Here is a 13350-nt window from a genome sequence, read left to right as displayed (position 1 = left end):
GAGACGATGGACTCTGAAAAACAGGCTGGGGGTTCTAGAGGGGAGGGGGGTGGGAGGATGGGTTGGCCTGGTGGTGGGTATTGAGGAGGGCACGTTCTGCATGGAGCACTGGGTGTTATGCACAAACAATGAATCATGGAACACTTCATCTAGAACTAATGATGTAATGTATGGGGATTAACATAAGAATAAAAAAAATGTACGTATATTTGGATGTTAAATGGCAAGAATATATTTCTACTTGAGTGCTACTATCAGAAGTGCTTGGTGGATATAAATAATAATCATATGACATTTAACACTGGGTTCCAGCAAGAGTGGCAAGCCACTGCCACCTTTCAACAAGGCAAACAGGATCCAAGCCAGAACCTAAACAGATTCACAAACCTTGAAGAAAAGCTATTGCTCTTCCCTCCCTTCTCTCTTAGGCCTAGTCCTGGTTTGATCATTAGAGGACAGCCTGTGTATTTGGCAGCTGATTGATACAGTCTGTTACTTCTACTTTTACCGTTTGATATTTTTGAAGTGTGAGAACAAAATCATGTTTCATTACGCAGAGACCACAGTGACGTTACTATCAAAGGACCATGCTTGCTCAGCAGGAAGTCCCTGCACATGGTTACATAACCCCTGAGAAGGTATGGTTTCTGCCTTGATTATCACTCATTTCGTACTTAAAATAAAACAGGAGATTCCTTTTGGCATGAAAAAAAAAAAAGAGAGAGAGTTTTGTTCCAATAGGCTCTTAAAAATTGTAATAAGCCTCAATTTATCTTTTAAGAATTCACTATGATTTTCTTATTTTCTGGAATATTTTTGATAAATTAGGATAGTATATATTACATTTGAAAAGCTATAGGAAATAATTGAAAGAACCACCTTACATCCTCTGTCCAGCTTTATCAAATCTTAACAATTTGATGTATCTGCTTCCAGAATTTAAGTCACTAGAGATTCAATTAACGTCCCCTATACGTACCCCTCCAACCTCATTCTCCTTCCTTCCTCCCTACTGGTAGGCAACAACTTTTCTGAATTTTTAAATCATTATTCCTATACATTTTTATATTATTATAACTATTGGTATCATACTATTAGCAAGCCACTTTGCAGGTGAATTGATTGTGAACAAAAATTTGTTTTGAACTTTCCAAAAGGAAAGCATTCATGAGAAAACCAGTTTAAAGATTTCCTCTTGGTTGGGCTATTTTTAAATTTTTAAAAAGTACAAGGGAAAAAGGGAAGAACAAAAGGAAGGTGGAAGGGGGAAAGAGACAGAGAGAGAGAGAAGGAAGGGAGGGAGGAAAGGAGGGCATAAGGGAACTGAAGGCTATTGCTTGGTTAAATGTCTCCCTAAATGTCACAAGACTGATGGTTAGCCAACACTAAGGTCTAACACAGAATTGCTCAATTGTTTTTTTAATCAGGAATAGTTACTTGACAGAATGGGCTGCTAATCACAACAGACCACAAAGTTCTGCAGCTGCCCAGGTGTGTGACAATTTCCTTATTACTACATATGTATGCAACCCTAAATACAATACAGCATTGTTTTTGCATATTTATTTAGACAGTCGCACATTACCCTGCAGCTTGCTTTTCAGTTCTTCTTCCCCCATCCTCCAAGATGGTCTTGGACTCGATGCCTTGAGACTTATTCAAACCAAAAGCAGACACTTCCATACTTGAAACTGATGAAAAAGAAGGTTTTTTCATGACTCATGTCTGAGGGATTTGTTCTCCCACTGATGTCTGTGTGGCAAGTGTCACTGGAGCTGTTACACGACTGTGCCCATCAAGAGGACACTCTGAAGGATGAGGGCGAGGATGAGGAGATGAGAAAACAGACAGGAGGGTGAGACCAGCTAGTCAGACACTATGACTCCTGGGGGGCACTGTCTTCTTTTTCTCTTCCTGCTTCTCTCTTCCTCTTAAAACATTTTGTTTTTGCTTAAGGAATTATTAATCCTTTGGGGACCAATTTGGGAAAACAAAGTCAGAAATTACAAGACTTGTTTTGACTGAGCAATTCTAGTGAAGAGCTGGGGCGTCGAGGGAGGGATTCCCTGCAGTGTTGAGCATCTTTACAAACCTCACATGTCGAGCCACAGGAAAATCTCATTAGTTTGGACTTCACTAATTCCTAATTGTGATATACTAAAAAAAGAAAAGAGAAGCATTGTTCGGTCTGTGAAAAATGAAGTTATGAAGCAAACTAATAGAGGAAATGAGATGTTATGATGGATGCTTTTGTACTTCAGAACGGAACACTTTCAAGTATAATTTAGAAAAACTCATTTACATGCAAACAATTGCCACATTATGTATTAAAAAAATCATCTCCCCATGAAATCAGATTCTTGAAGGACCATTTCTTTCCAACATAAGTTAAAATGTTAATTTTCACATTTTAAGTGGTAAATCTCAAAATATAATAAAACACCCTCTCAACACAGTGGTTAAGGACAGTCATAAAAATTCAACCTTACATAGGCCTTTGGAAAAATTGAAAGGTTTGCCTTGGGAAAGAGCTCTGTGGAGGCAGGAGCTACTCTCTTCTATAGGCTCTGGTTTCACATGGCAACCCTGTTCTGAGCAAGGGATGAAATGAGTCATATGCTGAGGAGATCTAGGGATGAAAATAAGACATCATTCCTACCCTCAAGAATCTTCCAGTTTAGAGGTCGAATGACAGAAAAGAAGAAAAAGGAAGAAAAGAATGAAGATGAGGAAATATAGGGATGAGAAAAGCACAAAGTGCTCCCAGCAAAATTTGGAAGGGGAGCTCCTCCCACACCCTCAGCTCGGGCTCCCCAGACCATCGGGTGTCTAGGCTCTGCCAGAGAGGTGTGGGAGGCTGTGGAGCAAAAGCTCTTGTTTCTGGGTGTGAGCAATGGTACTGACTGGGCACTTGGCTGTTTCCTGTATCCCAACTGCCAGATTCCACTGCTCAGTCACCTGGACTGGCAGGCCTTTATTCGACTGCCAAGAAGCCCTTTTGTTTGGTGTCCTCTCTTTCTGCCAGGTATTTCTCTGCAAATGTCATCACCGTAGAAAGGTCTAGATCTCTGTGTATAGCAGGTGAAGGAGGAAGACACCATTATAAAAACAAAAGGCCCAGCAAGTCCATCTGAGCATTTCAAATCCTCACCTCTTGTCTCCCACAGCCAGCAGGCCCTTGAGTCTTTAGAAATAATAGTCATTTTCATCTGTACTCTTAGTCTCGCAACCGAAGCTGTTAGAAGTTGCTTCTTTAGTCAGTGTTCAAATAGGAAACACTGAATGGCCATTAATTCTCTTCCCAGCCCCATTTGTAAAAGGGACAGAAAAAAGAAACAAATGAACTACATGTTTCTGTCTACACACACGGGTGCACACCAATAAGCAAAGTATAAAACTTAGAGAATGATGCTTTCTCTTTCATAGAAATAACTGGTGATACCTGCTCAGAGAGGAAGGAAACTTTCAAAGGTAAGATTTGTACTGAATCAACTGAAATTTCATTTTTACTCACTTCAGAACTATATGCTAAAAACTGTGTAAGACATTTCCGAAGTGTTACTTTTGATTTTTACAACAGCACTGCAAGATAGATAATATTATCCTCACCCTTTGCTGATGAATGGACAGAGGCCACCGAAGGGTAAGTATTTGAACCCTCACTCTTCTTTATGCCAGTTGCTACTTTGAGTTGCTTTACATCAAAACCCAAGGTTACCTAGGTCCTCAGAAATTCTTCCTTTAATGGAAAGTATATTATTCTAGAAGTCAGGTATCATTTGCAGGAATAAAAAGCAGCAGAACCCCCAGAGGAAGGCAAATCAACTTTGTGGGGATCTCAAAAGTATACTTGAATGTTCTTTAAAAACAATCTCTTTCACAATAAGGAAAAGTAGAATTATAGAAAACTGTCTCTCTAAATTATTTTTGTTAGAGAAGGAAGCAAGGAAGGAAGGAAAGAATAAGGAAGGAAAAAAGAGAAGTGTAGGAATGAGGGGGTTCTTATAATTGAGAGGAGTGGCTTCTTTTCTATTTGATGAGCAAACTAATCCCAATACACACTGCAGGGGAAAGAAACAACTATGGCAAATGGGGTGATTCAGGGGAGATCACATTGGACTTGGGATCAGACAAGTTGATTGCACTTCTTTCTCCACTTCTTGTTAGCTGTGCAAGCTTGGACAGATCATCCAACATCAACTTTATTGGTAAAAATAAGGATAATAAAATCCTGCTTTCCTAGTTTATTGGTTTCTGATAAGATTAAAATGAAATTATAAATATATAAAAATATATGTATTTTTATATATACAACTTTGAAAACAATAAAGTGTTATACAACTGTAAGATATCATTTTTATTACAAAGAATGAAGTCACTGGAAGCAGACTAAAAGAAAATGATGCAACTGAATTCATTTGCTCTGTAGTCTTGCCAGATATAAAGGTATTTGAAGTATGGGAGATAGGCATTTGCACGAAATAAGGAGATCACCATTTACTAAACAAAGGAGCCAGGCTCCAAATAGACATGCTTGTACTTAAAATATTTATGTTGCCAGTATTTTATTTTGTAATAGCAGTGTCTCTCAAAACATTACCGCGGAATGACTGGGTGTGCTTCATGGCATCGCCAGCCTCTCTGAAGGGTAGAACCCAGCTCTGTCCCTCTTACAAACTGCCCAAGTGATTCTTAAGGACACCAAAATTTAAGATTGAGTATATATATGGAACAACCCTCAAGATAAATCGATGTAAGTTATAAGGATTTTACTCGATGAAGAGATTCATTTAACACAACTGCTTTGGTTTATAAGGCATTTCCTCTTATTTATGAGGACAAGGTTAGATTTCCTGCTGCTCACGAGCTGCTGGGTGCCACAAAATAGTAGACATCATGAAATCATCTACGGGTGGTGTGTAATCTTATCTCTGAGAACCTGGGAACACAAGAATAAGCTCATCACCATTCCCATTGCTTCCATTGACTTCTTTCTCTTGTTGTCTGTTATAATAAAGTTTTGATTTCCTAAAAACAAAGCATCCCATGGGGTGCCTGGGTGGCTCATTCGTTAAGCGTCTGCCTTCGGCTCAGGTCATGATCCCAGGGTCCTGGGATCGAGCCCCGCATCAGGCTCCCTGCTCAGCGGGAAGCCTGCTTCTCCCTCTCCCACTCCCTCTGCTTGTGTTCCCTCTCTCGCTGTGTCTCTCTCTGTCAAATAAATAAATAAAATCTTTAAAAAAAAAACACAAAAAACAAAGCATCCCATGTAAGCTTTTTTGTAAGCAATGCTCCTTTATTTCATTATATCTATGAAATTGTTGAGAGATGCACAGATGACAGCTTCTTTGGACGCTCTATGATAATTCATGTTAACTACTGGATTAACACTGGGTTTTCTTTTGGCATAAAGAATCTTGATTTGGGTTATGTTATCAATTATATATTCAACTTTTAAAATTCTGACCTTTGGATGTTTTCTCAGGAACAATTACTCTTGCAAAGTAAGGATGAGGCTCATTTTTTAGTTATCTCAATTCTTCCTCCACATTATGAGAAGGAGCTAATTACTTCACTTTGTTTTCACACAGAAATAGGACCCAAGTCTATTTAGTGCCTCTAAAAATATGCAAATTATGATCAGTCTAGCGGTACCCCCAAATCACAAAGAAGGGCAGTATCATTGCAGATGGGAAGAGCAGGTAGAGGTGAGGAAAAGCAACCTGTCTCTAGTAAGAATGGCAACTAATCAAGAAAGATTGTTCCTCATCAAGCACAGAGTTAATTTCTATCCATGTTTCTCATCTGATACTCACGTTAACCTTATGAAATGGGTAGTATGTCTATCTTACAGATGAGGAAATGGAGGCACAGAACAGTAAAATTGCCTAAAATTATGCGCCTGATGGATAATAGAGATTATGAGTGAAAACTCAGGTTTTTTAAAAATACATTTTTGATTCTAAGGTCTACAACATTTCTGTGATGCTAATGTCCTCAAAATCATGCCTGGATAACCTGTTTCAAAACCTGGATTTACTGACTAGACCATGGTCATGACACATGCAATGATATAAACAACAACCACTTGATGTTTGGCTTAAGGAGAAAAAAGTGCTCTGCATTTTTTCTCTGGGGTGGGCAACTTGAAAATAACAAGGACGTGATTACACAGTTGCACAGAGCCGCCAAAATGGCCCAGTTTGACGAGGAAGTGGACATTTCCTTCCAAAGTAGAAAATGGTGCTACAATTTCTTTGCTCACTCAACCGATGTTTATAAGACACTTACGAGGTTCCCAGCACTGGAAAAGTCACTAGGAATATAAATGTAAAGTAAATGCTATGGAATAAGGGTAAATAAATAATAATGACTCCCCTGAAGGACAGTTCAGAAAAAGGAGGCTTTCAGAAAATAGACAATATTGTTTTCCAGTTTGGAAACAGTCATGCCTCTGTCGTTGGTACCCCTGCTATCTTCATGGAGACAACTGAACTGCTCTTCTTTGAATGTTCCACTTGGAAAGCAGAAGTGGGAGACCCCAATCACTGGAAGGCCTGCACTCTGGCCTCCCAAACCCTACATCCACCGACTGACAGCCTTTACGGGGAAGTGGGTGGAGAAGAGTTCCTTAAGCAGTTTATCTCTCAAGAGGAAGAAAAGGGTCTGAAATATCCTAAGCATTTCCCCCTTCAGCTACTAATGGGGAAAGAGAAGTCTTTTCTCAGGGGAAGCTGAATTTAAGGGACTGAAGGAAAAGGTCTAGACCATCTGGCACTCCATGAAACAGGAGGCAGGAGTTCTTCCAGAGCTCTTCCTCCGGGCGCTGTAATTCCAGCTAGACCTTCACAGCAGACTATGGGAAATGGGACAGAAAGTCTAGAAAGGCTATTTTATTAACAAAGAGGGTCCACCCAAATCCAGTCTTCACACTGCCCTCAGGCTCCTGGTTTGCTCCACTCTGCTCAGTGTCCTCCTTAGGTTCTACATCCTAGGAGGGGCGTGGCCTGCCCTGAGGGATCTCGCCCACCTGCCTCTCCCCTATCTCATCCTTCTAGTACCCATCTTCCCTCTCCCTTACCACCATACATACCGTGGTTTCAGCCACAGAGAACATCTTACCATTCCTAACCCTCTAGAACATTCCTCACGATCTAGTCTATGACCCAGAGGAAAAGCCTCCTGGTCATTTGATCCTTCTTGAAGCTCCTGAGCAGAAGAATTAGTTGCTTCCTCCTGGGTGTTCCCACAGCACTTCTACCACAACCAAACCACTTCCCGTGTTGCTTTATTATAAATGTTTTCATGACCAGATTATAAGTCTCATAAATAGAAGGACTATCATTTTCTCATCTCCATATTCCCAGCACTTAGCCCAGTTCCAGGGCACATAGTAAGTCCCAACAAATGTTTGTTCAATGAATAACTGACTGAATTAATAGGGATATGCTACTCCCCATCCCCCTCTCCTGAATTGTACTTGGAGTAGTTTTTCTGATCCTCCTGCTTTGACACAAATCCCTGCTGATAATACAGCACAATTAGCCTGTGAGGAAAAAGAAACAATCTGAGGATGGTTTCCAAATGAAATATGGAACATCTCTAGACTCCATCTCTTGGTGAATCTATGAGAACAGCCTTCCAAGGATTTTCTTTGTTAGAGAGTCTAATAAAGCAACCAAGCTCCCAGGCTCTGTGTTATCCCCACCCTTCCCACTCTAAGGAGAAATAACTAATTTAGCACAAGATCTTCTCCATCTAGATCTTGTATAGCCTTCTCTTCCTCATTTTCATTTATTTACCTCTCAAATATTTATTGAGCAATTTCTGCCTACTAGGCACTGTTCTAGGATCAGGGGATATAGTAGTGAATGGAACAGACAATATTCCCCCCGGGGGCTTTTAATTCTAGCAGCAGAAAAGGATACTAAATAAGATAAATAAGTAAAATATATAATATGCCTGGTAATGGTAAGTCTTAAGGAGAAAAAATAAAAATGGGAAAGGGGGACAGAAAGTTTTAGGGGAGTTAATATTTTATTAACAAAGAGGGCCCTGATATTTGAGTAAAATTCTAAAGAAAGCCAAGAAGACATGAGGAAACCTGGGAGAAGAGCATTCTAGGCGGAGGGAACCACAGAGCAAAGGTACTGTGGTGGGAGTGTTGCTGGCATGTCTAAGAATCAGCCAAGAAGCCATTGTGACAAGATTAGAGTGAGCCAAGGAAAGCATATAAGGGATGAAGTCAGAAAGGTAAACGTGATCACTGGAGGAAAGGAGGCCATGGAACTGAGAATCCAGGTTTTGGAAGTGTCAAGTGTGTGGAAATTGAAATCAATGAGTCCTGTGGGAGTATCAGCAAATGCGACCATGACCCAGGAGCTAAAGTGTTTAAGAAATAAGGGGAGGGGGTGACCTGAAGGTAAGAAGATGACAGAAGATGAAGTTGGTTTTGTTGGCATTAGATTCAAATGTGGGGGACTCCAGGGAGGAGACAGGGAGAGTAGTTTGGAAGTGTCACTGAGGAGACAGGAGGGCAGATGCCCCTCTCCTGGGTCCAGGGGAGAGAGAAAGCAGGGAGAGGAGTCCTCAGGGTTTCAACAGAGAATGTGAACAAAAGGAGAGCCCAGAGAAGAGGCTGTCAGTGTAGTGGGTCTTGCCCACAACCGACTGGATTCCATGGGGCCTGGGGAGAAGATCTCAGAGTTCAGAAAGGGTGGGCAGGAAAGGCAGCTCTCTCTTACTCCCTTTGGTCATTCTTTCCCTGTTTCCGGTTTATCTTCATCTTTTCCAAACCATCTTTCCCTCTCCATCCTTCTTTCAACTTTCTTCATTTCTTTGGCTTCTTCTAAGTTTTCCTGTCCTATTTTTCATTAGTAGTAATCTTCTCTTCCCATTTCCTTTCTGAATTACCATTCTTTATGTCTCCAAGTCCTCCTTCTAGATTATCTTTTAAACTGTCCTTTGGATAGGGGCCATTTTTTTCTCAAGTTTCCTCTTTTCTCTTCCTGATTTTTAGTTCTTCTCTCTAGGAATGACCCATGTGGTTGTTTGCTTTAAGGATGCTTTTAAAGCCTCGGAAATTACTCCAGGGAATATGCTGTCAGTTCAAAATTTCCCCCCAGTAGTCTTACATCCTTGGCACATAAAAAATGTCCCTTTCCTCACCTGGACTTTGACAGGTTCCATCCAGTGCTCCAGAGTGTCAGCAGTGATGTTCTCAGGCAGAATTACAGGATCACTAGGGGGAATTACGCACGATGGGGAACACACTGCACCTGGAGAAACAGAAATTTATAGCAGAGACTTGAACTTCTTAGATCGCTGTCTTTTTCATTCTGGAATCAATAGCGTTGATTTTTTAAGAGCAATTACTTTCTACGTTATGGGTCACCACATTATCATGGTTATAGGCAGGGCTGATATTCATCTACTATGCACCTGTAGGGATATTTCTACACTAATTGCTAAAGAGCCACTGCCCCAAGTTAACTCCCCTTGACAAAATGCCCACTCTTCTTTCTGGTCCAGTATAGCCCCTTCTCTGGAATCTCTGAATCCCTGCATGATCCAGCCATTAAAAGTTTAACTCCTGGCCCTGTAGACCCCCAACATTCCACTCTAGGACTCTGGTCAGCCAAAGGCTAAGCTGATGGGCTGATGCCTTTTAAGTACATTTAATATAATTCCTGCTTATATGATCTCTGGAAGGCTTTTAATTATAGCAGCCACTACCTAAGAAATTTACTAGCTGGGGAAAAAAATGGCCCAGAAATTATGAAGGCAGATTTATAATGTCTGTTGCTCCAGTGAAGATCATTATGCTGTCAGCCAAAAAACCTATGTGATTAAAAGAGGAAGCAACAGGAAATTAGAAGCAGAGGCTCTGATCATGTGTTAGCCTCCTGAAGGAAAATCTTGCTCCGTTCCCTTGTATGTGGGGCCCAAGTGTCTTCTAAAACTCTATTCAGAGATGACACACTCCCAGGGTTCTCTGTTTCCTCATCTATAGATTTGTTCATCTCCAAGCTTCTTTTTAGCTCTCACTGTCTCTATGTCTACGTTTTCTGCAAACTTGTGAAATAACTCAAAATGCTAAATGACTCTTAAGAGCTCTATATATGTGAGTGCATGACATTTTAATACAGAAATTAGAGAGTGGGGAGATGAGACTTCACTCATGAAACACCATTCAAAAGGCCCAGTCTGAGCACCCCACTACTCCATGCCCGACCATGAGATATCTTGGGGCAAAGAGCAACCTAAAGATGGTAGAGAACCATCTCTGAAACTAATGAGCTTTCTCATTCACTCAAAGTATGCCCACTGGCATTATATAGTTACAGTGACATAAAATTACTCCTTGCTTGGGGCACCTGGGTGTCTCAGTTGGCTAAACATCCAACTCTTGGTTTTGGCTCCGGTCATGATCTCGGGGTCATGAGATCAAGCCCCATATTGGGCTCCGTGCTCGGTGCAGAGTCTGCTTGAGATTCTCTGCCTCTCCCTTTCCCTCTGCCCCTCCCTCTGCTCATGTGTGCCCTCTCTCTCTTTCTCTCTAAAATAAATAATAAATAAATAAATAAATAAATAAATAAATAAATAAAATCGTAAAAAAAAATATTACTCCTTGCTTATGCAGTTCAGAACTCAGGGTTAATCTTACAAGGTTTTCCACAAAAAAGCATCTCTTTTCTATGATGCTTAGGTCCAGACAGGGCAAAATTGAATCAACATCACTATAAATCAGCTCTGACCAAAGAGACCCTTAGTTGCCATTACTTGATTAAGAATTTGCCTATAGGTTCTGGAGCCTGGTCTTCTCATTCTGGAGAAAGAATGGCTAAAGAGCAACGCAAGCAAATGCCATCTCAAATCATCCCTTTCAGAAACTCTCTGCTCCAGTAACAACTGCAGGAAGAATGGAGAAGGGGCAAGCACATGCATAGTGTATGGCTACACATTTCTACCTTTCCTCTTGAACTACAACTCAACTCCTGCTACAAATAAATCCACTTTCTGCCTGCAGCGCGTGGGTAACATGACCAGACCCTCCGCAAATAGCTCAGCAGCCACACCAATGTTACACGCATGTGGAAGGGTAAAAAGGAGCTTGCCATAAATTTTATTTTTACTGAACCAGCTAAAAGTCAACTTGCATTTCCATCTACTCCTCAGGGAGAACAATGGATCTGACTCAAACTCCAGCCAGGCTTAATAAAAGGATTACTTGGGAGCAGAATTCACCATCTCCTCCCAAACTTACCAATTCCGTATCCCTGTTCACACTTATACTCCACAAAATTCAGCTCCGAAGGGGGTGGTGGGCACTCCCCTTGCAGGTTCTCACACAACTTGAACTCCTCAGTCCACAGTCCCTCCTTAGTGCAGAGGATGGGACGCTAAAATATCAAAAGTAAACATTTCCATTCTTGTTTTGTTAACTTCATTTAGACCAGGGAAAAAAGTGGTCTGATGAAAATGGTAGTGTTCTCCAACTTTTAGAACCTGGACTAAAAGATACTATTGAAATAATAAACCATGTTGTTACTGACCAAAAAATAAAAATAAAAAATAAGAAAAGTCAAGACAATTTTTTGCTATTTGGATGTGAAGAAACCATGGACAATTTTGTCATTAATGAAATTTATTAACAATGTGTTTTCCTCTGTATATAAGGATTCAGTGAGCTGTTAACTGTAGCCCACATATTCAGAGATATTTTTGGAATTTTTTTCACAGATGGTGTTGTTTTGCATGGATTCATCCATACTATCACACAAACGCTGCTTGTAGCAAATGTCAGATTTTTTTTCAAGAGGAGTGTGATCCAGTGAAACCAATTCATAATTTTTCCAAAGGTATTTTTGCCTTTCTGCTTGAATGGACACATCGTAGTTTCTTTTGATCTCACCAAAGTTTTATTTCCTTTCTCCATATGTATGCTGGTTTGTGTGACTCTTGGCCCCACACCCCCAATAATCACAAAGTATACTATATGCAGATCACAGAGAAAATAGCACTAACTCACAAAACCCAAGAAAGCAAGATTTTAGAATTGTAGATAAAACTCTCCCTTCATCCAGGGCCAACTCCTTGAGGCCTTAAACAATCAGTGAAAACGGATGTGTCTGATTTCTCAGGAGTCTCATTTCATGGCATATTCTTTTCACATCTGTCCAGCAGTACTTACCTTGGAGTGCTGGACACTGAGACAGACATGTGCCAGGAGAGCAGTCAAGGTCATTGATCTCTGCCTAGGAAGTCTGCTTAACTTCCTGTCTCATGTGTGTATGTGTGTGGTACTTGAAAAGAGTCAAAACTAAAACTGATTTTCATCACATAACCACGATAAGACTGTGGTTTTCATTTGAGACCTCTTGTGCCAAAATCCTAGGAAGAATGGTAGTCAGATAGTGCTTTCAGCTTTGCCTTTGCTGAGAAATTTGTGTTTCTGTTCAGAACTCTGTTCTATTGAAAAATATGATACCAGCTTTCAGAGCCAGGTTAGGTCAGTGGCCATACATGGGAGGAAATCACATTGCCAAAGCAAAAACCCAGCATTTTTTGGAATTTACCCAGGTACCCAAACTGTCAGGTTTTTCCTTTTATCCAAGAGGAAGTTCTAAACTCAGGAGAAACTATTCCAAAAACGTGGTTATCTTCTGAATTTTCTATCGAATAATATCAACACTGCTGCTTAGAATCCCAACTTAGTAAGGCCCTGCCTACTGGGATTCACTTAGATCTTTCCCAGTCAACATTCTTGGATTGGTCATCAAGATTAGAGCAGAGCCTGATCCAAAACCAAGTCATCTTACCCTTCCACTTTCCTGGTTACAGTTGAGCATACACTGGCTGTTGAGCTCAAAGCCATTGGTACATTCATACATGCCTTCAAAGACAGGAGAAGGGGGCTCACACACCACTGGGATGCAGCTGCCTTGCTCCCAGATTCCACCCTCCAGGCACTGTATCTTCAGGAAGTTGCTGATGAGACATGAAACAAAATAGCCCATTAGACTCCCTCAAGGAGGTCATGGTAGAAGTCTAGGTTCTCAGTAATATGGGATAAGGATTAGCAAATAGGCAGGAGCAGTTGGTTCTTGTTAACTAAAGGTCCTACCTCACCAGTCTAATTTCTAAGTCATGGAAGTAAAAATAGTAGTGGACACTTAGCAGTGATAACAACAGCTATTGTATGGTATAGGCATACCTTGGAGATATTGCAGGTTCAGTTCCAGACCACTGCAATGGGAGATCTCGCAATAAAGCGAGTCAAATGAATTTTTTGGTCTCCAGTGCATATAAAACTTATGTTTAAACTATACTGTAGTCTATTAAGTGTGC

The 13350-nt window shown here is 40.7% G+C and overlaps 1 protein-coding gene across 2 annotated transcripts in view; it reads right to left on the bottom strand.

Moving 5' to 3' along the window:
• The window catches only part of PAPPA2 (pappalysin 2), a 252615-nt gene that overhangs the window by 40257 nt on the left and 199008 nt on the right, over positions 1 to 13350 (bottom strand). For both annotated transcript variants that reach the window (XM_081824648.1, XM_081824649.1), the window contains 3 exons: positions 12822 to 12990; positions 11267 to 11402; positions 9169 to 9278 (listed from right to left, as the gene is read on the bottom strand). In XM_081824648.1, the coding sequence (XP_081680774.1) occupies positions 9169 to 9278; positions 11267 to 11402; positions 12822 to 12990 (415 nt within the window). The remainder of the gene's footprint in view (positions 1 to 9168; positions 9279 to 11266; positions 11403 to 12821; positions 12991 to 13350) is intronic.

Source organism: Leptonychotes weddellii, chromosome 6 (assembly GCF_054177405.1).
Source record: "Leptonychotes weddellii isolate Sample4059 chromosome 6, ASM5417740v2, whole genome shotgun sequence".
In the NCBI taxonomy this organism is placed as follows: Eukaryota; Metazoa; Chordata; class Mammalia; order Carnivora; family Phocidae; genus Leptonychotes; species Leptonychotes weddellii.
This window is presented reverse-complemented; position numbering and strand designations above follow the sequence as displayed.